Genomic DNA, 25,785 nt, shown 5'->3' with positions numbered 1-25,785 from the left:
GTTGTTTGTTGTACTGAACTTGCTGGGGTAACCATCCGAGGAGTAATTAACTGGGATGTCTGAGCTGAAGAGGTCAGACAAAAGTTTTTCAGCAAAATACGTAAGTACTGTTTTTGAGCAGCAGAGAATAAAAAAATAAATAAAAAAAAGAATACTAAACGCATGGCAACAGATTTCTGGAATTTTGTAGATTCTTGAACACATTACACAGTTATTCATTTTAGATGTCTGTTGATGCATGAACATTGATAATTTCTATGTGCATATAAATGTTAAAATTGCAATAAAATTAAATGCTGGCAGATCTCTCTTTTTTGTATTGTATTGTGACACATTCAAGACAAGTGTAACAGACTATCGAAACAGATAAAAATGTAAGGCAGGGCTTGTTGATAATTGGTTGTTGAATGTTGATTGGATGTTGAAATGAGCAGCCAATGTAAGAAAGGAGTGTGGTTTAAGTATCAAAATGATTAAAGAAGTCACCAGAGAGAAGTCTGCCATTTTCACCAGAAGACTGAACTATGATCATTTATTTAACAGTTTGAGGTAATTTTTTTTTTACATATGCATGGATGAATTGTTCACCATATGATATATAGCATTTAAAAAATCGCTAGGGTGAATTTTCGTTTAATGCCGTCTTTAAAGACAGCAATGCATCCCGCAAAATGTGTCCAAAATAACGCAAAATAACTGTTTTGAGTTATGACTTACCAGAGTTCAGAAAACAAATAGGCTGTCCATTCAAAAGGTAACTAAGTGATGTTCCCAAACTCACTGAGCCTGCCAGAGGCTGACCTGGATTAGGCTAAAACAGATGATCATCACTTAAATACAACAATACAACAACAATACAACATCTAGTTTCTAAATGTAAACAGAAGTTTAAATGCCTCAATGATAGTAAAAGATCATGTAAAACCTGTGTACTGATGAAGATAGTTTGGCCGCCAGCACCTCCAGCTGGCTGGGCAGCATTAGGCAGTAATGTAACAGCAGGCACTAGAGGTAAAAACAAAACACTTGTTTCTTTCCACACTGAAGTCCCACAGCTATTCTTTTTACAGTGCTTTTACAGTGTAGCTGCAGCATGTGTATGATCCCTAATGACCACTAGGTGTCAGTACTTGGAAAGGAAGTTGTAAGCCTCTAATTGGAAAGTCAATTCTACAGAGCATTGGAATATTGTTTAGATGCATGCTTGTTTTCTTCTTACCAGAAGCCAAAGGCACAGCTTGATTTGCGAGGCCAGTAGTAGCTGATGTTGGTTCAGAGGTGCCATCAGACTGTATTGGTATCGGTGCATTATTGCCTCTTGGGACTACAGTAACTACGTAAATTAATATATAAACAAAAGGCATTACACTTTTATTTGTATTTATACTAATTTTCTGAATAAATGACTAAATGCTATTCATAAAACACTTCTAGACCAAATACATATGAACAAAACATAAAAAATAGTGGGTTTACTTATAGTAAAACAAACTTTAAAAAAAACTTAATTACCTTTGTTATATATCTGGTCCCTGTTTTCTGTAAAACTCTGGCATGGCTCTAGATCATCTTCATCGCATTGCATGTAAAGGTCTGATTCTGCCATGTTTCTGTAAAGAAAGATTGATGCTCATACAGTGTCATCACTCCTGTCAATAATACTAGTAATGTTTGTGGCTGAACATACAGTATAATAACAATCTATTTGACAGCTATAAAGTGACAATAATAATAATTATCATTATTACTAATATTATCTATCTATCTATATACATACACACACACACATAATATATATATATATATATATATATATATATATATATTATGTGTGTGTGTATGTATATATATATATAAGATTATGAGTTATTACTACAAAACAGCAAGTGTACTAATGTTGTAGCGGTGGAAATGTGCCTTTAAATATGAATTATTTTAGTTGTTTATTTTATGGCTGCTCTTCTCAAAGTTAAAAAATAATTTAAATATTTGAGAAAGTGACATGGATCAGCCTCTAAACCGATTTCTTGACTCAGTATCTACATCCTGTCATAATAAACACGAGTCGCTTTAACGTCAAAACAGACGCACGCTCGCGATCCTCCCGTAGAGCGTGCGCGCGCGCGAGGCTAACGTTAGCCCACCCTGCTACAGAACTCACGCGTGCCCGGCCAGTGCGCGTCTTGCGCGACCCCGTGCAGCTGTGTACGCTTTTACCCGATTGAACAACTTTTAACAACTTCTTTACAAACACCGACGCGTTGCTTCCAGATAGAAGAAGGGAGACTCTTACCTTGTGCGCAGTTTTGCATATGTGCAAGATAGGATACAAATGTACAGTGCGCTATTTCCTTTAATTCTTCGCGGGCTTTGCCACGATGGAAAACAACGAGCCCTGTGCGGCTCTGAGACGCTCCCCGCATCTCTCTGGGATGTCACTTCCACGAGTGTTTCCCTGCACACGGATTGGCTGCGATATTTGTGAGAAAGGCGGGTTGATCGTGATTATTCATCATTTAATAATAATAATAATAATAAAAAAGCAAATACACTAGTTAACGTAAATGCAAGCGAAAAGTCAATGTCACATTACACGCATATGGTGATATGAAAATGTACCTGGGCTATCACTTCCTATAATAAACAATGTCGTTTTGCAGAAGCTAACTACCATTTACAGTCAATTTTAACACTACGCATTATTTTTTAACATTTTGAGACATTTATCGTGCCATCTGCTGCACTGATTTTCTTGTTTTAAAACGGCAATGTTTATCTAAAGTTGCTTTGCAACGATTTGTATCGTGAAAAGCGCTATACAAATAAACTTGAATTGAATCTGCACTAAACAGTATGCACAGCCACTAGCTTAGCCGGCTAAATAGTGTAACTTAGTGATCCAAAACCGCCGCTGCAGAGTTAAGGGCACAAACTCATGACTCGATCATCGAAAGGAAAGCGTTGGCTTTTTTACTCAATGTATGCCAGTCTCGCGCCACAGCCAATGCTTCCCGCATAATCCTTTTCTTCACTCTGCCTTCACTAATTTTAAGATGGCGCCTGAGGTTTAGAATTCAGGAGTGAATTATTGACATAAGATATTAAATGTTTATATCCAAATATTCTTTGAACGAAGCTGCAAGTCTTTCATATTAAAACGAGCATGTTTCTCCAACAATACCAACACAGTTTTGCGATTTTTATAAAACGAATTGGTGTTTTGTTCCATTATTGTGATAACGTTTATAAGCAGTAAACAAAGAAGCCCCTCATGTTTTATAGAGCTGTTCAGTTTATGCTCTTAGAACAGAATTTTTTTAAATTAAAAAAAAACATCTGTTTTGTTCAATAACATAAATTCATACCATAAAACCTTAGGCATGAAGCTGCAGTTTTTCTGAAATATGTGGCAGTTTGTTAGCACTTTGCTTTACAAAGCAGCTTCAAAATTCACATTTATTTGACTGTATTTTATATTCACAATGTTCTTTGCATCTAGGTTCAATATGGATCTATGGTTCCTTTAACATCCATGGAATCTTTCCATTGCACAAAAGGTTCTTTATAAGGGAAAATGGTTATTTAGATTATTAAAATGTTCTTCACACTAAGATTTTTTTTTAAAGATCTGATCTCTAAAGGTTCTTTGGAGAATCTAAAATGTTTTTGTGGCATCTCTGGGGGGGAAAACACCTTTTGGAACTTATAGGACTAAGTGTAGAACAAAAAAGTGAAAGTCTCTTCTACTAAATTAAACCACAGGCCATATTTTGTTCTTTGACACAATCTGTATTGTATAAAGCACTATATAAATAAAGGTGACTTGAATAAAGGTGACAAATCAAAAACCACAAATTCAAAGTGAAGGAATACCCAGTTATAGCCTCTTTTGCAATAGTCAATGGATAAACTGCAACCTTTTTTAGCCTGGGTCTCAACCCAAACTCATATGGTTGTAACAACAGGTTAAGATGTAATAAGAAAGCACATTTTAAAATATATGCAACACAGTCCCTGACTTATTCTTGGCAGGTAATATAATAAAGTCATCAAAATAGTGCCAAACAAATGAATAAGGCAGGTGGGAGGGCCACATGACCCATATACCCCAAAAAGCTTTTTAAAGATTAAAAGATCAGGGGCTGTTTTCAAATACCTCAGACTGCACAAATTAAGTCAATCTTAAATCCAAAACACTTTTTAGCATCTAATGAAAAGCTGTTGTGTTACAGTTTTCTGTTTTAAAAGCAGAAATTGTTTGGATAACTGTTTTTGTTATTCACATTTCTTTCTGACCGCAAGCCATGGAATCTAACATGATCTTGACTTAATCTTCTTACAAAACCTTAACCCAGCCTTAAATGCAGGGTGCTTAGATGTGTTGGCCGGCACTGAGCTTGACGGTGGCCATGCAGTTGAAACAACAGCTTTTTTAATCAAAGAAAAGAGTTACTGTACAACAGAAAATGAAATTATAGCGGAGCTGACAGCACATCACAGCGGATGACATGTATCTCTCTATCCAAGTAACTCAACTGTGGGAGGAACTGAAGTCAAATCATCTCACCAAATACGGCACAGTAACTGCGGTCACAGCTATTAGTAAGTTACATAATGTCATTTCTTCTCATTCTAACTTTTGGTGGGCTAAAACATTACAGTCAGTTATGAAGTAATGCAGTTTCTTCCATAGGTATTGTAGAATATAATAAACAATACAGAGTTATTGTGCTGAAGGTACAATGGTGTGCTCAAATGGATTTTAATGTAGTTTAAGGGATTTGGTTATTTTTTGGAGGAATCTAATAGAATTCAGACGCTGTGTGATCATGTTTTATTTTCACTACACAGTAATATCAAATCCATGAATATATATATATATATACATATATATATACAATTTATATTAAGACTTAATAGAAATACACAAAAAATACAAAAATATACAAAGATAATTTTATTATATTTCATTATAAAATGAAAACTGAAAATCTAAAAATAAAAACTCATTTAAAGTATTAATAAATACCATAAATAATACGAAAATAACACTGATGCCAATTCGAAATTGGATTTAGTTAGACATTTGTCTGATTTGCAGGGTGTACACAGCGATAAAAGAACCAAGACTTAAACTACTTCAGTCTGTGTGCATTGAATTAATTTAACACAATTTCACAATTTGAGTTGAATTACTGAAATAAATGAACTTTTCCACGACATTCTAATTTATTGAGATGCACCTGTATTTACTGCAATGTTTAAAAGTAAATTTTTCCAAAATGGCTCTTTGTATCCTGGACCTCATAGATTTGATAAAGGCAATGAGCCAACTCTCCAAAAAGTGCTTCCAAGCCAAATCTAAACTAAAAGCATTTTTTCATATTTTCAAAATCTGTGTCAACCACATTTACAACATGTTGAATTCCCTTGGACTTGAATGAAAGAATGTGGCTTATAATACAAAAAACAGGTTTGGTTCTGCTGAGAAGATGGATTGCAGGTGGAGTTTGCCGCTGTCATGTGCGACTGGATGAGAAGACAGTCATCATTACTGGTGCCAACACTGGCATTGGAAAAGAGACAGCATGTGACTTGGCCATGAGAGGTAAACACACTGTTGAAATTTTTGTCATTTTATTCTTACAACCACTGAAAGGTCTAGATCAGGGGTCTCCAAACTCGGTCCTAGAAGGCCGGTGTCCTGCAGAGTTTAGCTCCAACTTGCCTCAACACACCTGCCTGGAAGTTTCTAGGATGCCTATAGTAAGACCTTGATTAGCTGGTTCAGGTGTGTTTAATTAGGGTTGGAGCTAAACTCTGCAGGACGCCGGCCCTCCAGGACCGAATTTGGAGACCCCTGGTCTAGATTTTGGGGGATTTTAGGGATTTAAGGTGTACTTTGCATCATAGTCAGACTGATGGACAATATCTTCTGTTTTTTTTTTTTTTTTTTCCCCAGGGGCTCGGGTTGTGATGGCTTGTCGAGATCTTTCAAAAGCAGAAAAGGCTGCGGCAGAGATTCGCAGATCTACAGGAAATGGCAACATAGTAGTTCGACACTTAGACCTGGCATCTCTGTTCTCCGTTCGGCAATTTGTGCATGAATACACTGCCACTGAGGATCGACTGGATATACTTATTAACAATGCTGGTAAGACCTTAGACCTCATTATTAGTTAAGCAACAAATCAAACTGTGCTTTAATCTGTATTGTTACTTATTGCACATTTTGTGTGAATAAACCCATAATTATACTATTAGGAGTGATGATGTGCCCTAAAAGCCTTACAAAGGATGGCTATGAAACCCAGTTCGCTGTCAATCATTTGGGTCATTTCCTCCTGACTGTTCTGCTCCTGGACATGCTGAAGAAGTCTAGTCCTAGTCGAATTCTTAATGTATCCAGTATTGCTCACAAAGGAGGTAAAACCCACCCATCAACATGATCCCCCAAAAGTCTATCCATAAAACATTTGTTGTGCATGTGATAAACAAAATATGCAGGAAAATATCAGTTTAATCCAGTCTATCTCAGAAATGGTATTAAAAATTATTATTAAAATGATTGACGATACTGATATAAGCCAATAATTATTTTCATGTCATGGCTGATCACCAATAAATGTCTGATATTAAAATCCTGTATTATTTTTGTCTAAATAAATAAAAAAATAAACTATAAAATCCCAGTCATTTTAAATGCTGAAAAGGGAATTTAGCCATCACAACCACATAATGTACATATGGAAATTCATATTAATTTTGAGATCTGCTAAAAATTACAGTATTATTAAATTATTTTTGTAAAGATGTTTTTGTAAAGCATTAGATAACAGCAAAGGCTAACAGTGAATAATAACATGGTTATGATTTATTATGCATCTCTACTCAGTCAAATGTAAACATTTTTTTCAGATAAACAAGAGACTGACAATATATTTCAGTTCGATGACCTTTCTTGCAGGTAAGATCCACTTCGATGACCTTAACTTCAACAAAGCTCCATATGATTCCTTGGTCAGCTACAGGCAGAGCAAACTTGCCAACCTGCTGTTTACTCGAGAATTAGCACAGAGGATTAAAGGTTTGTGCGCTCATCCCCAATTAATCAGCCACGTTCAAACATATAAAAAAAACTTTAAAAACATTTTACAAATGATTATTGCATTAGGCTTGTTTATTCATGCTCTGTTTTAAATCAGGGTCTGGTGTAACAGTGTATTCCCTTCACCCTGGAGTAATCCGCACTGAACTGGGACGTTACGTGCAGACTCGCCACCCTCTGCTCAGCACCCTGTTGTCATTACCAGCTCTCTTATTGATGAAAACCCCCAGTCAAGGCGCTCAGACGTCAATCTACTGTGCAGTTGCTGAAGGGCTGGAGTCTCACAGTGGCTGCTATTTCAGGTGAGCTGTCATATTCATAAGCCTTCACCATGAGTGTTATGGGTTTGTATTTTAATATGTCTGAATATTTAACCTTTCCTGATGTGTTTATGCTTGACACCGGATGATAATTAAATCTTTTTACAGTGACTGTAAGCTGAAGGAACCAGCTCCTGAAGGTAAAGATGATCTCGCTGCCCTGCGATTGTGGGAAATAAGTGCAAAACTTGTGGGCTACCATGAAGAGAACTGACAACACTCCACCAAGCTCTATTCATAATACCACATGCCTATAGGAATGCTTTGTATGCAGCTATCAACACTCATGATCATCTTTTCCATCTTTGTTGATTTTTTTTCTAATGGAAATCTTTATTTAATTGAATTTATGATTATTGATGATTAGTGGTTAATGGATCAGTATTGTATTCCCTGTCTTGCCCATGACAGTATAAAAGATAGTTGGTCTCATTTTAAAGCTGTTTTGAAGTATCTCATTTGATGATTAATAAAGGTTTCCTAAATCAATTTTAATTTTAAAAAGTGTTGTTGACGCTGGTAAAATACTGTGTGTTAAGTGTCTGTGGGAGTGAATCGTTCTTCTGAGTCGAATATTTCAGAAGAATTCGTTCATGAATCCGACTGAACTGGTCCGAGCACTGATTCATTCAATGAACCAGTATTATTTCAATACATTTATTAAAAATGACCAGCATTAAACTGGTAATGAAATTGTTAATAAAAGTTGAATAAAATTAGAACGTCAAGTAACCATGCTATAAAACCACAGACTGTAAAAAAAAACACATAAACGAATAAATAAACAATAGATGCTGGAAAAATACGAGTGTTCAGTGATGGTTACGCCTCCTGGCCCTCACCAATATGGCGTTTTATTTACTCCGTTTTACGTAGCGGCCTTAAATTATGGGATATATTTATGCTCTACGACCTGTTCGCAGATCAGTTGAACTAGTTAATTGAACCTGCAGGACTGGCATACCGACTGAACTACAACTGTTCCCAAATCAGACGCGGACCGAACGCTCGCGTACACCGGAAATAGTAGAACGCGCAGCCAGAGTTGTCTCGCATCGTCAACAGTATTGTGTATACGGGAGTTTGCTGATGAAAAGAGTCCTTTATCGTTCGTTAAACAACTTTGAAACGATCTGATCAATTGACTCATTCTCACTGACAATTGGAACATAAATACGACAAAATGAACGTGACTCTGGCTGTCAAGCAGTACATTTCCAAAATGATAGAGAGCAGCGGACCCGGGATGAAGGTGCTGCTGATGGACAAGGAGACGGTAAGTGAATTCAAATTAGAGGACAGTTATATGCTTTTAAAGGTAAGAAAACGCAGATCAGTTTATATTCCACTGACAGTCTAGTATTGTGTGCAGTGTGTGGATTTTGCTGACCTACATGTCATGTGTCTCTTAACCAAATGCAGCTGAACTGAACTCTTCATTTGTTTTTGAAGTATGGCTGTTTCAAAACATCTAATCAGCAGTCTACCTAGACATGTGTTAACTCTGATCTGCCACCAGTGATCAAAACATTAATTTCTTGTTCTCTCTTCCTCTGTTCGTTAATAGACCAGTATCGTAAGTGTGGTCTACACACAGTCTGAGATCCTGCAGAAAGAAGTCTACCTTTTTGAGCGCATTGACTCAAAAAACCGGGACAACATGAAGCACCTTAAGGCAATCTGCTTTCTTCGGCCAACCAAGGTAAGTATACATAGATTAGGGGGACCATACGTGCCATTTTCCCAGGACGCGTCCTAGCCAGGATTTCTATATTGCCTAAAATATCTAGGCTTTGGCTTTGTTTGATTGGTCTGCACACGCAAACAAAGCACACAAAAATACCATACAGACGGTTCCTTATGCTTTCACAATGCTCTCGAGGTATTTTGATGTCATACACCGATCGGTCTGCACACGCAAACAAAGCCAAAGCCTAGATATTTTAGGCAATATAGAAATCCTGGCCAGGACGCGTGTCCTGGGAAAAGTATGGTCACACTAACATAGATTTAGACTGAATATTCAAATTTAAGATGATTGAAATTATTTATTCATACTTGAACGTCTCTGGTTTCAGGAGAATGTAGAGCACCTGATTCAAGAGCTTCGTCGGCCCAAGTATAGTGTTTATTTCATCTGTGAGTGCCAGTAAAATATCAGTGTATCTCATTCATATGAGTTTGCATATGTGATAATAAGGGTGGTGAGACGATGCACGTTTAACCAACTTTAGGACTAATGAATAATTTTGTGCAGATTTCAGTAACGTGATCAGTAAGAGTGAAATAAAGTCTTTGGCTGAGGCAGATGAACAGGAAGTAGTTGCAGAAGTGCAGGTGGGTGAAGTCTTCTTCATAATTGATGTATAAATATATTTGTTCAAAATAATTCATAATTCTTCTTATCTACATCTCTGGTCTGTCTCTCCATCTATCCAATCCATAAAAAAAAATTTTTTTAAATCAGTGTTCATATAATGTATCTATCCAATCCATAAAAAATTGAGTAAATTAAAATCAGTGTTCACATAATGTTGTCAAACTTTATAAATCTTGTTTCTCATCAACCAATAAGATTTTGTGTTATTCTAGGAGTTCTATGGAGATTTCATTGCTGTGAACCCTCATCTCTTCTCCCTCAACCTTCAAGGAGTATCCAGGGTAAGAAAGAAATTAGGCTTTTGTCACATTTGAGCAGCCTTAACTCTTTTTATAGGGAACTTAGTGCTTGCCTTTTGTTGCTTTGTGTGGATTGAGCTGCATTTAATTATTCCTGTATGAATCATTAAAGCAACTGCATGTTTGTTTCGCAAAAATACACAAAACTTTACATAGTTGCTTATAAATGTATTTTGTCATTATTTATTAATGATTAAGGTATGTTACAATACTGAACAGAAAACAGGTGGAGATAATTTATGTTAGATCACAAGATCTTATAAACTAATAGTGCTGCTTGGAATTATTATTATTTTTTCTTCATATCTTTACGCTATCTGACACAGATGTTTTCTGTTTTAGGCTCACTGTGAATTTTTCTCTGCATGTTTATAGGGTCGCAGTTGGGAGCCCAGTGTACTGCCTCGTGTAACTCAGGGTTTGACATCAGTGTTGCTGGCCCTGAAGAAATGCCCCATGATCCGCGTAAGTGTGGTCTACACACAGTCTGAGATCCTGCAGAAAGAAGTCTACCTTTTTGAGCGCATTGACTCAAAAAACCGGGACAACATGAAGCACCTTAAGGCAATCTGCTTTCTTCGGCCAACCAAGGTAAGTATACATAGATTAGGGGGACCATACGTGCCATTTTCCCAGGACGCGTCCTAGCCAGGATTTCTATATTGCCTAAAATATCTAGGCTTTGGCTTTGTTTGATTGGTCTGCACACGCAAACAAAGCACACAAAAATACCATACAGACGGTTCCTTATGCTTTCACAATGCTCTCGAGGTATTTTGATGTCATACACCGATCGGTCTGCACACGCAAACAAAGCCAAAGCCTAGATATTTTAGGCAATATAGAAATCCTGGCCAGGACGCGTGTCCTGGGAAAAGTATGGTCACACTAACATAGATTTAGACTGAATATTCAAATTTAAGATGATTGAAATTATTTATTCATACTTGAACGTCTCTGGTTTCAGGAGAATGTAGAGCACCTGATTCAAGAGCTTCGTCGGCCCAAGTATAGTGTTTATTTCATCTGTGAGTGCCAGTAAAATATCAGTGTATCTCTCATTCATATGAGTTTGCATATGTGATAATAAGAGTGGTGAGACGATGCACGTTTAACCAACTTTAGGACTAATGAATAATTTTGTGCAGATTTCAGTAACGTGATCAGTAAGAGTGAAATAAAGTCTTTGGCTGAGGCAGATGAACAGGAAGTAGTTGCAGAAGTGCAGGTGGGTGAAGTCTTCTTCATAATTGATGTATAAATATATTTGTTCAAAATAATTCATAATTCTTCTTATCTACATCTCTGGTCTGTCTCTCCATCTATCCAATCCATAAAAAAAAATTTTTTTAAATCAGTGTTCATATAATGTATCTATCCAATCCATAAAAAATTGAGTAAATTAAAATCAGTGTTCACATAATGTTGTCAAACTTTATAAATCTTGTTTCTCATCAACCAATAAGATTTTGTGTTATTCTAGGAGTTCTATGGAGATTTCATTGCTGTGAACCCTCATCTCTTCTCCCTCAACCTTCAAGGAGTATCCAGGGTAAGAAAGAAATTAGCCTTTTGTCACATTTGAGCAGCCTTAACTCTTTTTATAGGGAACTTAGTGCTTGCCTTTTGTTGCTTTGTGTGGATTGAGCTGCATTTAATTATTCCTGTATGAATCATTAAAGCAACTGCATGTTTGTTTCGCAAAAATACACAAAACTTTACATAGTTGCTTATAAATGTATTTTGTCATTATTTATTAATGATTAAGGTATGTTACAATACTGAACAGAAAACAGGTGGAGATAATTTATGTTAGATCACAAGATCTTATAAACTAATAGTGCTGCTTGGAATTATTATTATTTTTTCTTCATATCTTTACGCTATCTGACACAGATGTTTTCTGTTTTAGGCTCACTGTGAATTTTTCTCTGCATGTTTATAGGGTCGCAGTTGGGAGCCCAGTGTACTGCCTCGTGTAACTCAGGGTTTGACATCAGTGTTGCTGGCCCTGAAGAAATGCCCCATGATCCGCTACCAGCTCTCTTCTGACATGTCCAAAAGGCTGGCAGAGAGTGTCAAAGTAAGACTTTACTTAATTATATCATAGATCTGTAATGTGCATTATTAGTAATTTGATTTAATCTGTCATTTTTTGATAAAAATGATAACACTGATAAAAATGTGTAAATATATACAGTGGGTACGGAAAGTATTCAGACCCCCTTAAAATTTTCACTCTTAACAATATTGCAGCCATTTGCTAAAATCATTCAAGTTAAGTTTTTTTCCTCATTAATGTACACACAGCACCCCATATTGACAGAAAAACACAGAATTGTTGACATTTTTGCAGATTTATTAAAAAAGAAAAACTGAAATATCACATGGTCCTAAGTATTCAGACCCTTTGCTGTGACACTCAAATATTTAACTCAGGTGCTGTCCATTTCTTCTGAGCATCCTTGAGATGGTTCTACACCTTAATTTGAGGGTCTGAATACTTTCCGTATATATATATATATATATATATATATGTATGTATGTGTATGATCTTTTTGTATTTTCCACAGCAAATCATTACTAAGGAGTATGAATTGTTTGACTTCAGAAAAACAGAAGTACCTCCTCTTCTCCTGATTTTAGACAGAAGTGATGATGCCATTACTCCCCTTCTCAATCAGGTAAGAAACCTGTCTGCTGTCTCACAGTCTAAAAAAGTATCTTAGTAATGTTACATCTGAATCTGGTAAGATCTGCATGCAGAATCCTAGACCTGACCACCAGAGAGAGATGGAGGCCATAGTTTTATTCTGGATTATATTAGAAAACTGCTAAAACAGTATATTTTAGTGTTAAACATTAGTGTTAGACATTAACAGCATGCTTTTTATTATTTTTCTCTACTGAGAGATTTACAGCAGCCAGTGTGTCCTGCTTGCTTTTGCTGAAAACGGTTGTCTTACTGCAGCAAAATAAATGTTACATAATGATTTAGTGTGCTGATATTGCAGCAAATTCTACATGTGGATGCGTTTGCTTCCTCTAGTGGACATATCAGGCCATGGTTCATGAGCTACTGGGCCTCAATAACAACCGCATAGACCTGTCAAGAGTTCCTGGAATCAGTAAGGACCTACGGGAGGTGGTCTTGTCGGCAGAAAATGATGAGTTTTATGCAAATGTGAGTAGCTTATCGTTCAAAATATTATTGCTAGGTAGATCACATTAAAGAGAAATGCATCTTGAAATTACATACTAATTAGATTTTATTTCCAAATAAATACTCCTAGTTAAGTAAATAATGTAAAAAAAATAAAGAAACCCTGTATGTTGTTTTCTCTTTCTTTCTCTTAATAAGAACTTGTACCTGAATTTTGGTGAAATTGGAACAAACATCAAGAACCTGATGGAGGATTTCCAGAAGAAAAAGCCCAAGGACAAACAAAAATTAGAGTCCATAACTGACATGAAGGTGAGTGGACCACTGCTGAAGCCAGTTAATATTGTTCTTTGTAGGAGTGATCCAGAACTTTTATTATTATATTACACAGTTCTGTTTTTAATCACCATTTTCTGGCCCTTTTGTAGGCATTTGTGGATAATTACCCACAGTTTAAGAAAATGTCAGGCACGGTCTCAAAACACGTAACTGTGGTTGGGGAGCTGTCTCGCCTGGTCAGTGAAAGACAGCTGATGGAGGTGTCAGAGGTGGAGCAGGAGTTGGCCTGCCAGAATGATCATTCCAGTGCACAACAGGTCAGAGTGCAGACATTGATAATAATATGAAATGTTTCTTGAGCACCAGATCAATTTTTGAAAGATCATGTGACACTGAAGACTGGAGTAATGACTGCTGAAATTAACAAAAAATAATTTAGCATTTAAATTACATTTTGAAATATATTGAAATATAATTTAAAAAAAAATTTTTTATTATAATATTTCATAATATTACTGTTTTTACTGTATTTTTGATCTAATAATTGCAGCTTTGGTGAGTATAAGTAACTTCTTTCGAAAATATATATCTAAAAACTTACCAACCCCAAGCTTTTGAAAGGTAGTGAATGTCCATCCACAAAGTTCCTTGTGATTGCCTACAATATTTTAAGATGAGATCTTGCACTGTTGCAAAAGATTACTCGTTCGTCTTTCTGCAGAACCTGAGGCGACTATTGCAGAACCCTCGGCTTTCTGAAATTGATGCTGTGCGGCTGGTGATGCTGTACGCGCTTCGCTATGAGAAACACAGCAGCAGTATTCTGCCCAGCCTTATGGAGGAGCTCAACCGCAAAGGGGTGTTAGAGAGACACCGCAAGGTGAGAGCCATCAGATCTGTCCTGTAGCACAATGACCGATCCAGATTAATCTGATCAAATCTAGTCATTTTATTACTAAAAAGGAAAGTTAGCTCAACTTTGCCTCCATCTGTGCTGCAGATGATACAAGCCGTGGTGGAATATGGTGGCAAACGAATCAGAGGAAGTGAACTCATCGCTCCTACAGATGCTGTGGCCATTACCAAACAGTTTTTCAAAGGACTTAAGGTAGATCTTCTGTTTACCAGTGTGTTTTCTTAACATGTCATATTGCTGTAGTCACAAACTCAGAACTTGTTTATGTATTTGAATAGGGAGTTGAGAATGTGTACACACAGCATCAGCCGCTAATACATGACACGCTGGATCAGCTGATCAAGGGTCGTTTGAAGGACAGCCAGTTCCCCTACCTCGGGCCAAGTTCTCTTAGAGACAGGTGACATGGATACATAAGTAGTCTGGCATGCACACTCATGCATTAATGATATATGGCCACACTTACAGACATTTAATGTGAGCGTTTTGATTTTGCTTTAAAGGTGAAGTGTATGATTTCTATAATAACGGAATGACTGTTTTCAAACATCCTACCTACCAGTTAAATTAGTTTTAAATAGTCTGTTTAATGTACAATATAGAAACTTTTTGCTTGGATTGAAAAACATGGACTGCAGCAGTTATATAAATGTACTCCTTCACACTCTGTCTCGACCCTTCAGACCTCAAGACATTATTGTCTTTATAATTGGTGGGGCCACTTATGAAGAGGCATTGACTGTTTATAACCTGAACCGCACAATGCCGGGGGTGCGCATCGTACTCGGGGGCACAGTCATTCACAACACTAAGAGGTCAGTGTCTTTAAATGCTCTCAACGTAGTCGTCTCTTTTCACCATCTCACCTCTATCCATTTGCCCTCTGGCACACAAGCCTTTATGCCTTATTCAAGAAGGTTCCCGGTTACAGAGTGACATCAGCCCTAGAATGGCATTATGTAAAGAACATACAATTGTGCTGCTCGTATTAACTGAATCATTCATTCTCATTCTGGAGGAGGTTTCACTGGTAATCTAGAATATATGGGTTCTGGTTTCTTAGCACTCTCGCTTCCGAAGTGATTTTGATTTCACTTGGACATTGGATTACTTATTTAATATATTAATTAGATATTTTATATATACACTACTACTAAAATGTTTTGGGTCAGCAAGATTTGTGTTGAAAGAAATTAATACTTTTGTTCAGCAAGGATGTAATAAATTAATCAAAAGTGACAGTAAATACTTTGAAAATGTTACAGAATACTAAACATGCAGAATAAGTAAATGCTGTTCTTTTGAAACTTTCGATTCATCAAACTGTTGTGTTGCGGCACAACTGTTTTCAACATTGATAATAATAAGAAATGTTTCCTGAACAACAAATCAGAATATTAGAATGATTTCTGAGAGTCATGTGACACTGAACACTGGAGTAATGGCTGCTGAAAATTCAGCTTGGTCATCATTCTAAAATATTCAAATAGAAAGCAGATATTTTAAATTGTAATAATATTTTACAATATTACTGTTTTTACTGTATTTTTATTAAATAAATGCAGCCTTGGTGAGCGCAAGACTTTACATTACATTACAAATATTATCATCCCCAGACTTTTAAACCGTCATATATATTAATGAATCTAAATAATTTTGTATATTCACATATGATGATGTGTAAAATAAACCCTGTATGAATCTTAATATTTTCAACCAAATAAATGTAGTTTAAGCTAAATTTATTAATAAAGCTTTAACTTATTTCCATCTAATTTAACTACAGCTGTGGCTATTATATGCTATAGCCATTAGATACTGGTTAACCCACTTGACACTTTATAAACTTCCTGAAGCAAAATATTTATTTTCAATGTATGTGGGTGAGCATTTCGCTTTCTATACCAGGTAATGTATCAGTATTTGTGATGTCAAACTGTTCAATCAAAAGTTCCAAACAAGGCTAGAAAAATCAATAAAATCAGTTTGTTTCAAAACTTAGCAAAATTCTAAAACATTTGGGTTTTAGAAAAAACGTGATCTACCATATTCTTTATTATTATTCTGTTACCCACAGTGGGTTGTGTAAACCTGACTCTGTCAAATACAGTGCTGACTGTACTCCTGTATTATAAGCCACATATGTTCCCCTTATACAGCTTTCTGGAGGAAGTGATGCTTTCAGTAGGTTCAGGTGGTCACAGAACACAAGGCGGTGGCCGTCAGCTGAGCCGACGTTGAGCTGTTATCAGCATATTCATGTGTGCTTACACTCCCAGTGCTGTTTGTCCTCTGAACCCTAGACTGAGTACATTTTTCTTCTTTGTTTCTCACCTGACAACTTGAGTTAAGTTAAGAAAATGGTAACATTGCACAATAAGTTTAATTCATTAACATTAATAAACAATTAATAACCATTTGAACAGCATTTATTAATCTAAGTTAATGTTAATTCTAATAATTAATTGTTAAAAATGTATCAATATATGTGGAAATTTGCAAACATATTTAGAAAACATTAACCTAGATTAATAAATATTGTAATATTATTCATCTTTTTTAGTTCACGAGACCTAATGTGTAACTAATGTAAATGATTTGAAACATACTGTAAAGTGTTATCAAAAAAATATATGTAAGCAGAAGTGTTGATGATGTGTGAAACACTGTAAATGTGCATAACTTTTGTGATCATATGTAAATAATGTTTTAGATGCCCCAAAAATGTTCACAGTGACAGCATTTTGTATTTATTTGCTTGATGTTGCTGCATTTGATTGTTTCTGGACAGATGACTACTGTATGTTTCAGTAAAAAAAAAATGTATATATACATATCTTATGAACAAAAATTTAACCGGCTGTTTTGTCTATATATTTAACTTGAGTTACAATAATGTAAATTGGTTGAATCAAAGGTTCCCAACAAGGCTAGAAAAACCAACTAAATCAGTTTGTTTCAAGACTAAGCAAAATTCTAAAACATTTGAATTTTAGAAAAAAGTGGTCCACCATATTCTTTATTATTATTCACATCCCTGTCCAGCTAAATTAAAAGACATGCTGCAGATATGCAGACATAGATAAACTGTTGTCTTCTTGTTGTTAGCTAGAGCTTATTAATTCAATCGGTGCACAATAACTGTAATATTTCTGTCTATCAAAGTCTTTAACAACTAATATGGCCTTTAATTTATAATTTTTATGGCAGTTCTTGGTAGACAAATTTAGACACCACCTTTGAAGAGTCTAAATCGGCTAACATTAAAGCCTTGTATAAAACACCTTTGTTTTTATATCTTGGTGTGTCTTTTTTTCATGTCCTACTAATTTTTTCCCCTTGAAAAAATGGACAACGGAGTATGTGACTATTTTATCATGCTCTTAAATAAATGAAAAGAACAAATTAGCATCAACTGATTGTTGGAGTTGTTTATCCAATAACCTCAGACCAACACATTTTCATGGTTTTTGTTATCATCAAAGCCTCAGTTCACAGTCTGTAATGCCTCACAGATGATTTACTGATGAAACTGTATCAAGTAGGCTGAGTTTAGCCCATTACTTTAACCTCCAGAGCTTAACCCCCCTAGACACATTCAGGTTGCTCCACTGTAACTCCCCTTCCTCCCTCCTAAATCACATCCATTAATCCCCACCATCAGCCAGAGTACCAGCAGACCTGAACGACTTAATAGCTTTACTGCATCAAGCACACAATTTGCTGTGTATGGATAAAGAAAGAAAAAAAAAACCTTAAAGGTTGCTTATGATGAGTCAGTAAAGGGTCTGGTAGATTTCCAGAGAGATTATATCACACTTGATGTGTTGTACCGAAATTCACATAAATACAGTGGAACAAAAATCAGGCCCAAGATCCATTTGTTATTACAGATTTGGGTAAAAGAAATATCTTAAGCTATCCTAGGCAAATGTAGAATGCTTTGTCAACCCGAGGGAAACATTTCTTGCTCTGTTTTAGAATAATGTGGTCAATTTATGTAGACAGAGAAGAAGCTTAGAGCAGTGTAATTATAGTCATGTAGTTTGTTCTTCTGAATATGTGCTTTTTCAGAGCTTGTAGAAGGGAATATCCTAGGAAATTCCCCTATGTGCTTGAGCTACATAAGTTTATGTATTTTGGAAGTTTTATTGTAATTGTTTTTATTTGTAATATTCAGATCTGTGCTCTCATTTGTTGTCATTTTTAACTTTTGCCACAACTGGCACACATTTCTTTTTAGGTTTACTGAAACAAAGCTGCTGCATGAGTGTTTAGTAAAGAACTTGTCACACTTTTATTTCAGTGTATCTCTCTCAAGGTAGGTTTATTTTTGAAAGTTAATTTCTTTATAGATGCTTCGACTACAAAAAGACATCGGACATTTTCCTATTACATACCTAGCATGTTTTCACACTATATGGGGAAAACTGTCACAATGGAACCTGCATTTATTATGTATTTCAGCAGAATTTAAACGGTTAATCGGTTATGTAGAAAAGTGATGCGTAAAACATCAAAAATGAAGTAAATGTAATATTTCTAAACTTCCCCTGCCTGCAATTTATGAAAAATATCTTTGCCTCAATATGCCAGTGTTGTTTCATTGTGTTCATCTATTACCTAACAGTTATTAAAAAATAATGATTTTGACATTTTAATTAACAAAAATATTCGAACATATGAATAAATCTTAATATCTAAACGTGTGGACAACTATGGACAACTTTTGTTTGTGATAGCTATAGTCCCACTTTCCTCCACACTGTTTCTCAATGCAAGTTATTCACTATCTGCTAGATAGATACCACATTATAAAACAACATGGCCTATATTCTTGAATTCATTAGGTTACACAAATAAACAGTTATATTGATTATCTCTGAAAATAACTATGTCCTTTGCTACACGCCGATTTGCATAGTGTTTAGGTTGGTGATGATGGGGAACAAAAAGAAAGCCATTGAAGCTCAATATGCAGCGTGACATCACACCGACAGCTGTGCTCGTTCAATAGATGGAGCAGTCGAGCTCTAAACGGGAAAATCCGTTTCGGCGAGAAGCACAGCAACTCAGGGACTCACCCAAGCCAATGGAGAGCCTGTGCCCGCGGTTTGCAAACCGTCAGTGTAGAGACTGGCAGTCAATCAGCTCTGAGAGCCAGCACCTCGTCCTGTCTATAGCACCGGCACGCGGCAAATTCACAGCTGAAGATAAACAAAAACATCTCCGTTTCTTCTAGAAAGCGGGACAGATCGCGGAATATACTTCGGAAAAGACACATTTTGCGAACAGCATGAAGAAAAGCCATTTGGTCAAAAGGGTGAGAATTTCATACACAGTCTATGACGGTGGAAATTTTGAATGCTCATAATTGAAAAGTTTAATTGAACAGTGACTGAATGTACTGCGCAAGTATGTGTGTCCTGTTTAGTATTTTGTGCTTCTGTAAATGAATTTAACAATGACTCCTTTGTTATGAAACGCCGAATGTGAGACCGTATATGTCCATTACACTTCTTCATTATATGCTGTAGTCACTCATGTAATTGACACCTATTTTATTCTGTTTAACAGAATATTTAATTAACCACACCCTTAATTGACTAACTGACAGTAAATCATTTTGGGAAATATATATATACCTCCTAAATAATAGACCGCAATGTGACTTTTATTAGGGTGCAATAGCCTGTATCAGGCCGTATTAATATTTATTTCTTTAATCGAACTAGTAATAATATTTGGTTCCCAGTATGTTTTTATTACTAGTAAGTAATCCAATACTACTACCCTGTCTTTTTAAATGTACTTTTTGTGCTTATTCCAATTGTGAGTCCAAATTAATTAGACATTCGGCACTAATAGTCTAATTCTTAGCTACTAGTCACTCAATGGTTACTAGTAGGGTATCTATTCCAGCTTTAGTAGTAGCCTACTTATTAGATAATATTACTTCATGACACTAATATGTAATCCAGTGTAATATGTATATGACACTAATATGAATTCCAATTGTTGCAAGTAACATTTCTCACTAGTCACAATTGTTTATTTGCTTGCCATATGACAGCAAATGGTTCAATTAAAAATCTTTTTAGATTAAAAATGTTACTAGTAAAACATTTGATATGCACTAGTACCTAATAAATAGCTACTGACGAAACTGGTTCTAGTTATTAGTAATAGTGCTAAGTGTTTGAATATGTCACGGGACATACTAGGATTTATTGGTTAAAATACTAGTGAAAAGGTGGCCAGTCACTATTGGAAGACTTACTAATAGTTAAAAAAATAAGTATTAATATAACAGATATGGAATAAATGTTATGATGGCTTAGCACAGTGCAGTGTGACAGATCTATTTGAACTCATATATTATTATGTAAGACGGGTGACACATTAACCGGGTCATTGTTGGCACACTCAGGGTCTTCAGGATCTCAACCAGCCATCATCCCAACCAGACAAAGTAGGCTGGATCCGCAGGTTCAGTGGCAAAGGAATATTTAGGGAAATATGGCGAAATCGCTTTGTGATGCTTAAAGGAGATCATCTGTACATCTTTGAAAAAGAGGTGAGTTATTAAGATTTTAGTGTCAGAAAATGCATAATGATAATGATTTCATGCTCAAAATGATCAATCAAAACACTGAAGGACATGTCAGATTTCCAAAAGTATACCATGCCAACTACTATATAGTGAGTATGAATGTTAATAATTAATGTTTGCCAAAACCTCCTGCCCTTGATGTAAAAGTCATACTTTAGCTAAATCAAAGTAATCCCTTTGACAAGCTATAATTTTCTAAAGGGTATTATATAAACACTGAAAATTGAAACTCAACTGTGGCCTCAAACCACAAGCAGCATGTGAACCTGTGCTTGTGTCATGGATTTTGTGTCAGTGCCTGTACCAAAGATCCCTGAAGGTTCTGGAAGTTGCTTACAGATATTCAATTGAATTTCAATTCCGGTTCATTGTAGGAGCAACAAATCTTTACAATTGAATCATTTGCTCACTTGAAGCATGTGTAGAGGGATGGTTGTAATTTTCATGGAAGTGTAGCAGCTTGTTTCTGTCACTGCCTGTAGGCTTTCATCAGTTTCACAGAACCATCACAGAACAGCATACCATCATGGAAAACTATACGCGGTGCCCTGGTTTGTGACATAAGTGATATATGTCGCTCATCCCTCATTCGCACAGCTGCTGTCTTTTGGATGACGTTGTTATTTACATTAAAAGATTCAAGACCCAGCTGCTTCTCTCTCGCTCACTGGGGATGCTCAGGACTCTAAATCCAGTGTCACACCATCATAAGAAACTGGCCATGTGTTTAGTTCTGTTAGTGGCACAAATAAGAAACATAAGCTTTAAGCAATTTACCATGAACAGGAATATTAATGCAACTCTTGCAACACAATCTTTAGTGTTTATTGTTTTTATACATAGTCTATACATACTATTGGGTGATATTTTGTTAAGGTGATCATCGGATGCAAAATTCACTTTACAAGTTGTTTGAACATAAATGTGTGTTGGAAGTGTGTGTACCCATCCATCCTATAATGATAAAAATCCACCCAGTGTTTTTTTTTTTTAAATCCCTATTTTAAAATCCCCTTTCTCAAATCAGGCTGTTCTGAGATTCCTGTCAGAATGATGTAGTTCTGCACAGGCCCCTCCCACGATAGTTGATTGACACTATCGTCTTACCTTAGACCCACCCTGAGTGAGCTGTCATCAGTCTGCCATTGTGTCGACTCCGGTGCCGGGGAAGACAAGAACGTCTCCGATTAAGCGATTGAGGTGTTTTGTTGTTGGATGTAATAATGAATATAGCAGTCGTCATTTACTCCCGACATCTGAGCCGCTGAAGACGCAGAAGATTAACGTTACTTTCATTTTGAAGTGAATGCGCCGATCCCCGATCTGCCTAAATGTGTTTAAAGGGGTGGTTGATTGCGATTTCACTTTTTTAATGTTAGTTAGTGTATAATGTTGCTGTTTGAGCATAAACAATATCTGAAAAGTAACAAAGCTGAAAGTTCAATGCAAACGGAGATATCGTTTTTTAAAATTCTGGCGGTTTAATGCCTACAAATACGGCTGGTAGGGACTACAAGAAGTTACTTCCCGGGTTCGTGACATCACAAACCCAGATAAACCCCGCCCTCGGGAAAAGGCAGCAAAGGGGGCGAGGCCCCTTTAGAGAAGGCGCTGCTTTAGAGAAGAGGAAGAGAAAACTAGGGGTGCACATAAAAATCTATTCATATATGAATCTCGATTCGGTCTTCTAACGATTCTAATGGATTCACAAGTTTCAAAATCTGCATAAACAATATCTGAAAAGTAACAAAGCTGAAAGTTCAATGCAAACGGAGATATCGTTTTTTAAAATTCTGGCGGTTTAATGCCTACAAATACGGCTGGTAGGGACTACAAGAAGTTACTTCCCGGGTTCGTGACATCACAAACCCAGATAAACCCCGCCCTCGGGAAAAGGCAGCAAAGGGGGCGAGGCCCCTTTAGAGAAGGCGCTGCTTTAGAGAAGAGGAAGAGAAAACTAGGGGTGCACATAAAAATCTATTCATATATGAATCTCGATTCGGTCTTCTAACGATTCTAATGGATTCACAAGTTTCAAAATCTGTGTTCTAAAGCAGCGGTTCTTAATACTGTTCCTCGCATCCCCCTGCTCTGCACACGCTCTGCATCTGGCTCTCTCTCTCTCTCTCTCATTCAGCTCAGCTCCAACAATGAACTGTTCCAATTATACACTTATTTTCACATAGCTATGAGAAGTGTTATACATGGACACGCGTGCAGTTGCCTTACTTTATTAAAGCTTTAATCAGGATAAAACCGTATATTAAAAGCTAACATAAACAGTAGCATTTACAAATAACAGCATATCTAAAAGTATGAGACAACAACAAACAAAAAACATAGGCCTACCATTAAAAGCCGTGCTTGCACAGTTTCTGCACGATCCTCTTCAATAATATCCTCTGCTTCTCAATCGGGCTCAAACTGATAAGCGATATTAACGACGCTGTTATTTACAATACAACCGGAGCACATGCCGCCGAGGTGAGGGGCGGGACGTTTAGACGCGCACTAGAGGCGGTTTAGCCAATAACAACATACTGGGCTAGCTAACCAATCAGAGCCCATTGTCTATTTCTGAGGGTGGGGCTTTATAAAAACAGGAAAAGATCAGCCCATTTCTCAGAGAAGGGACAGAGCTGTGTGGAATAAAGGTAAATTATGTGAAAAATAATGCTGTTATTTAAAAACGAAGCATTAACACGTTAGACTGCACCCCATAAACGCAATCAAGCCTAGAAAAAAAACAGTGAACCACCCCTTTAAGTTCGCGCAAATCATTCATGATTCAGCTTCATCAACCTAACCCTAAGTGAGTATAAGGTTTTTTTTATGAATCTTTGCAAATCGCCTTTCCTAATAACGTGCTAGTTAGCCAGTTTCGTGACTGACGTTTACAGTCATCATACAGAGCTCATTAGCATTTAAAGCAACATGGACTAGAATGGCTTGCTGAAAACAGAGCTGTTTTTGCCTGGGTAAAAAGGGTGTTTTTTACACTACCATTGAGAAATTTTAACCAAATTATGTTATAGATTTTTCATTAAGACCCTAAAGAATCATATCAACTTGTGGCATCCGATGACACCTTTAAGAATCAAATCAAGATCATCACCATTCTTTTTTTCCTTTTTTGCTAGTCTTTTGTTTTTAGGAATGAACTTGGAAATAATTAATGTAAGAAGAACACATGTGGAGACCAAGTTCACTCACAAAATGCAGGTGGTGTTGCAGTGAAGTAGAATGTTTCCTATTTATAGTGGTGAATTATTCAAGCATGAATTTTACTGCACATGAACGTAAACTGGACCTGCTGACAATGATGCAGTTGGCACCTTGAGTTCAGTGTTATGGTTTTGTAAAGACCTTAAATATAAAGCATTAAGGGAAAATAAAAATGTAAATGTTTTAATATATTTTAATATATGACTATATTACTATTTAATTTGATAAATGATTAAAGAAAAAAACACTCTCAGGCCATCCAAGATGTTGATGAGTTTGTTTTATTCATCAGAACAGATTTGGAGTAATTAAGCCTTACATCACTTGCTCACCAATGGATCCTCTTCAGTGAATGGGTGCTATCAGAATGAGAGTCCAAACGGCGAAAAACTCAAGTTGTGTGGATTACTTGTGGGTTATTGTGATGTTTTTATCAGCTGTTTGGACTCTCACTTTGATGGCACCCATTCACTGCAGAGGATCCATTGGTGAGCAAGTGATGTAATGCTAAATTTTTCATATTTTCACAGGATACCCCAGTTATTCAGTGAAATTAAAGTTGTAAAGGGAGACGCAGAACAGATTATTAGCATTCTGTGTACCTACTTCAGCCTTGTGAATTCTGCCTCTGGTCAGGCAAGCAAGGTTATTTTTATAAAACCAGAATACAATGGCAGCAGGTTGCATCAGTCTGAGTATGTGCACTACAGGTCTGTCCTCTGGTGATTGCTGCATGCCTTCAGGCTGTGTGTATTGTGTTCCGTGGCTGTCTATAGTACTGATAGCATTATGCACCGCTGCACTTCAGTGCTCAAGGTAGACCTGTTCTTGTCAGAATAATGTCACTTGACATAACTCTTCAATTGATCTCACTCGTATAGCATAGTGAGGCACACCTCATGCAACACAAGTCGTAAATGCTGCGATCCTTCCTGACTCCCAAGTGAATCATTTGAAGTTTATACATGTAGACAGCTGAGCATCTATAACTGTTCAAAGTGCTTATTTTCAAGCTCTCTCTATACATCTGGTGTAAATAATTGATGCTCTAGTATATTCACTATATTCAGGCTGATCAGTCCCAGTTAAGGTGCTGAGGATTTACCTATAAACAGTGTAGATTCACAGACATCTGTAAATGTGTCTGTTTTGCCCAAAACATCATATTTTCAAGACACTGTAGTGCTCAATAATAAGGATTTTTTTGTACTGTAGTTCATAAAATTTATAGTATTAACATGTTTTTATCAATGTGTTTTTACATCAGAAAATTGACAAATGTACATTTTTCACGCTTGTTGTTGTTTTATATATATATATATATATATACAGTCGTGGCCAAAAGTTTTGGCAGTGACATACATTTTGTGTTTTGCAAAGTTTACTGCTTAAGCTGTTGTGGTGTTCATTCACATTGTTTCTAGATTATTGTGTAGAGTGATCAGATGCATTTTAAATAACTGCTTCATTGACCAAAAAAAC

At 36.3% G+C, this 25,785-nt stretch overlaps 3 protein-coding genes across 5 annotated transcripts in view; all 3 read left to right on the top strand.

Annotated features, from left to right (window-relative positions):
• Positions 1–4,362: 4,362 nt before the first annotated feature.
• On the top strand, positions 4,363–7,739 carry LOC107591613 (retinol dehydrogenase 12-like). The gene is made up of 7 exons (XM_016280819.1): positions 4,363–4,602; positions 5,474–5,608; positions 5,963–6,154; positions 6,265–6,426; positions 6,968–7,087; positions 7,206–7,410; positions 7,537–7,739. The coding sequence occupies exons 1-7, from the start codon at positions 4,509–4,511 to the stop codon at positions 7,640–7,642; spliced, it is 1,014 nt and encodes a 337-aa protein (XP_016136305.1). The 5' UTR covers positions 4,363–4,508; the 3' UTR covers positions 7,643–7,739.
• A 216-nt stretch (positions 7,740–7,955) lies between these two features.
• Positions 7,956–16,887, top strand: LOC107591611 (vacuolar protein sorting-associated protein 45-like). 3 transcript variants are annotated; one of them, XM_016280815.1, is made up of 16 exons: positions 7,956–8,704; positions 8,996–9,130; positions 9,507–9,567; positions 9,686–9,765; positions 10,021–10,089; positions 10,483–10,548; positions 12,119–12,190; positions 12,681–12,791; positions 13,157–13,291; positions 13,469–13,582; positions 13,699–13,866; positions 14,271–14,429; positions 14,550–14,657; positions 14,744–14,865; positions 15,149–15,280; positions 16,625–16,887. In XM_016280815.1, exons 1-16 carry the CDS (start codon positions 8,612–8,614, stop codon positions 16,704–16,706), a joined length of 1,707 nt encoding a protein of 568 aa, XP_016136301.1. In that variant the 5' UTR covers positions 7,956–8,611; the 3' UTR covers positions 16,707–16,887. The 3 variants fall into 3 exon arrangements, with proteins under 3 accessions (XP_016136301.1, XP_016136303.1, XP_016136302.1); XM_016280817.1 differs by lacking the exon at positions 10,483–10,548 and having other exon boundaries at positions 12,053–12,190; XM_016280816.1 differs by lacking the exons at positions 7,956–8,704; positions 8,996–9,130; positions 9,507–9,567; ... (1 more) ...; positions 10,021–10,089; positions 10,483–10,548 and adding exons at positions 10,578–10,698; positions 11,075–11,135; positions 11,256–11,335; positions 11,591–11,659 and having other exon boundaries at positions 12,053–12,190.
• A 2,633-nt stretch (positions 16,888–19,520) lies between these two features.
• Positions 19,521–25,785, top strand: part of LOC107591669 (pleckstrin homology domain-containing family O member 1-A-like) — a 15,734-nt gene continuing 9,469 nt past the window's right edge. Inside the window, exons 1-2 of the mRNA XM_016280890.1 lie at positions 19,521–19,788; positions 20,896–21,042. Of these exons, the coding sequence (XP_016136376.1) occupies positions 19,762–19,788; positions 20,896–21,042 (174 nt within the window). The 5' untranslated portion in view covers positions 19,521–19,761. The remainder of the gene's footprint in view (positions 19,789–20,895; positions 21,043–25,785) is intronic.

Source organism: Sinocyclocheilus grahami, unplaced genomic scaffold (genome assembly GCF_001515645.1).
Source record: "Sinocyclocheilus grahami isolate Dianchi unplaced genomic scaffold, SAMN03320097.WGS_v1.1 scaffold144.1, whole genome shotgun sequence".
NCBI classification, from domain to species: Eukaryota; Metazoa; Chordata; class Actinopteri; order Cypriniformes; family Cyprinidae; genus Sinocyclocheilus; species Sinocyclocheilus grahami.
The sequence above is the reverse complement of the archived record's forward strand: the minus strand, read 5'-3'. Positions and strand labels throughout refer to the sequence as shown.

Bases quoted from the DNA above. Each gene is read 5' to 3' on its own strand.
- LOC107591613 (XM_016280819.1), top strand. From the start codon at position 4,509: ATGTATCTCTCTATCCAAGTAACTCAACTGTGGGAGGAACTGAAGTCA. The intron at 5,609-5,962 runs GTAAACACACTG...TTTTTTCCCCAG, and splicing joins ATGTGACTTGGCCATGAGAG to GGGCTCGGGTTGTGATGGCT. The intron at 6,155-6,264 runs GTAAGACCTTAG...TTATACTATTAG, and splicing joins TATACTTATTAACAATGCTG to GAGTGATGATGTGCCCTAAA.
- LOC107591611 (XM_016280817.1), top strand. From the start codon at position 8,612: ATGAACGTGACTCTGGCTGTCAAGCAGTACATTTCCAAAATGATAGAG. The intron at 9,131-9,506 runs GTAAGTATACAT...CTCTGGTTTCAG, and splicing joins GCTTTCTTCGGCCAACCAAG to GAGAATGTAGAGCACCTGAT. The intron at 15,281-16,624 runs GTCAGTGTCTTT...CCCCTTATACAG, and splicing joins GTCATTCACAACACTAAGAG to CTTTCTGGAGGAAGTGATGC.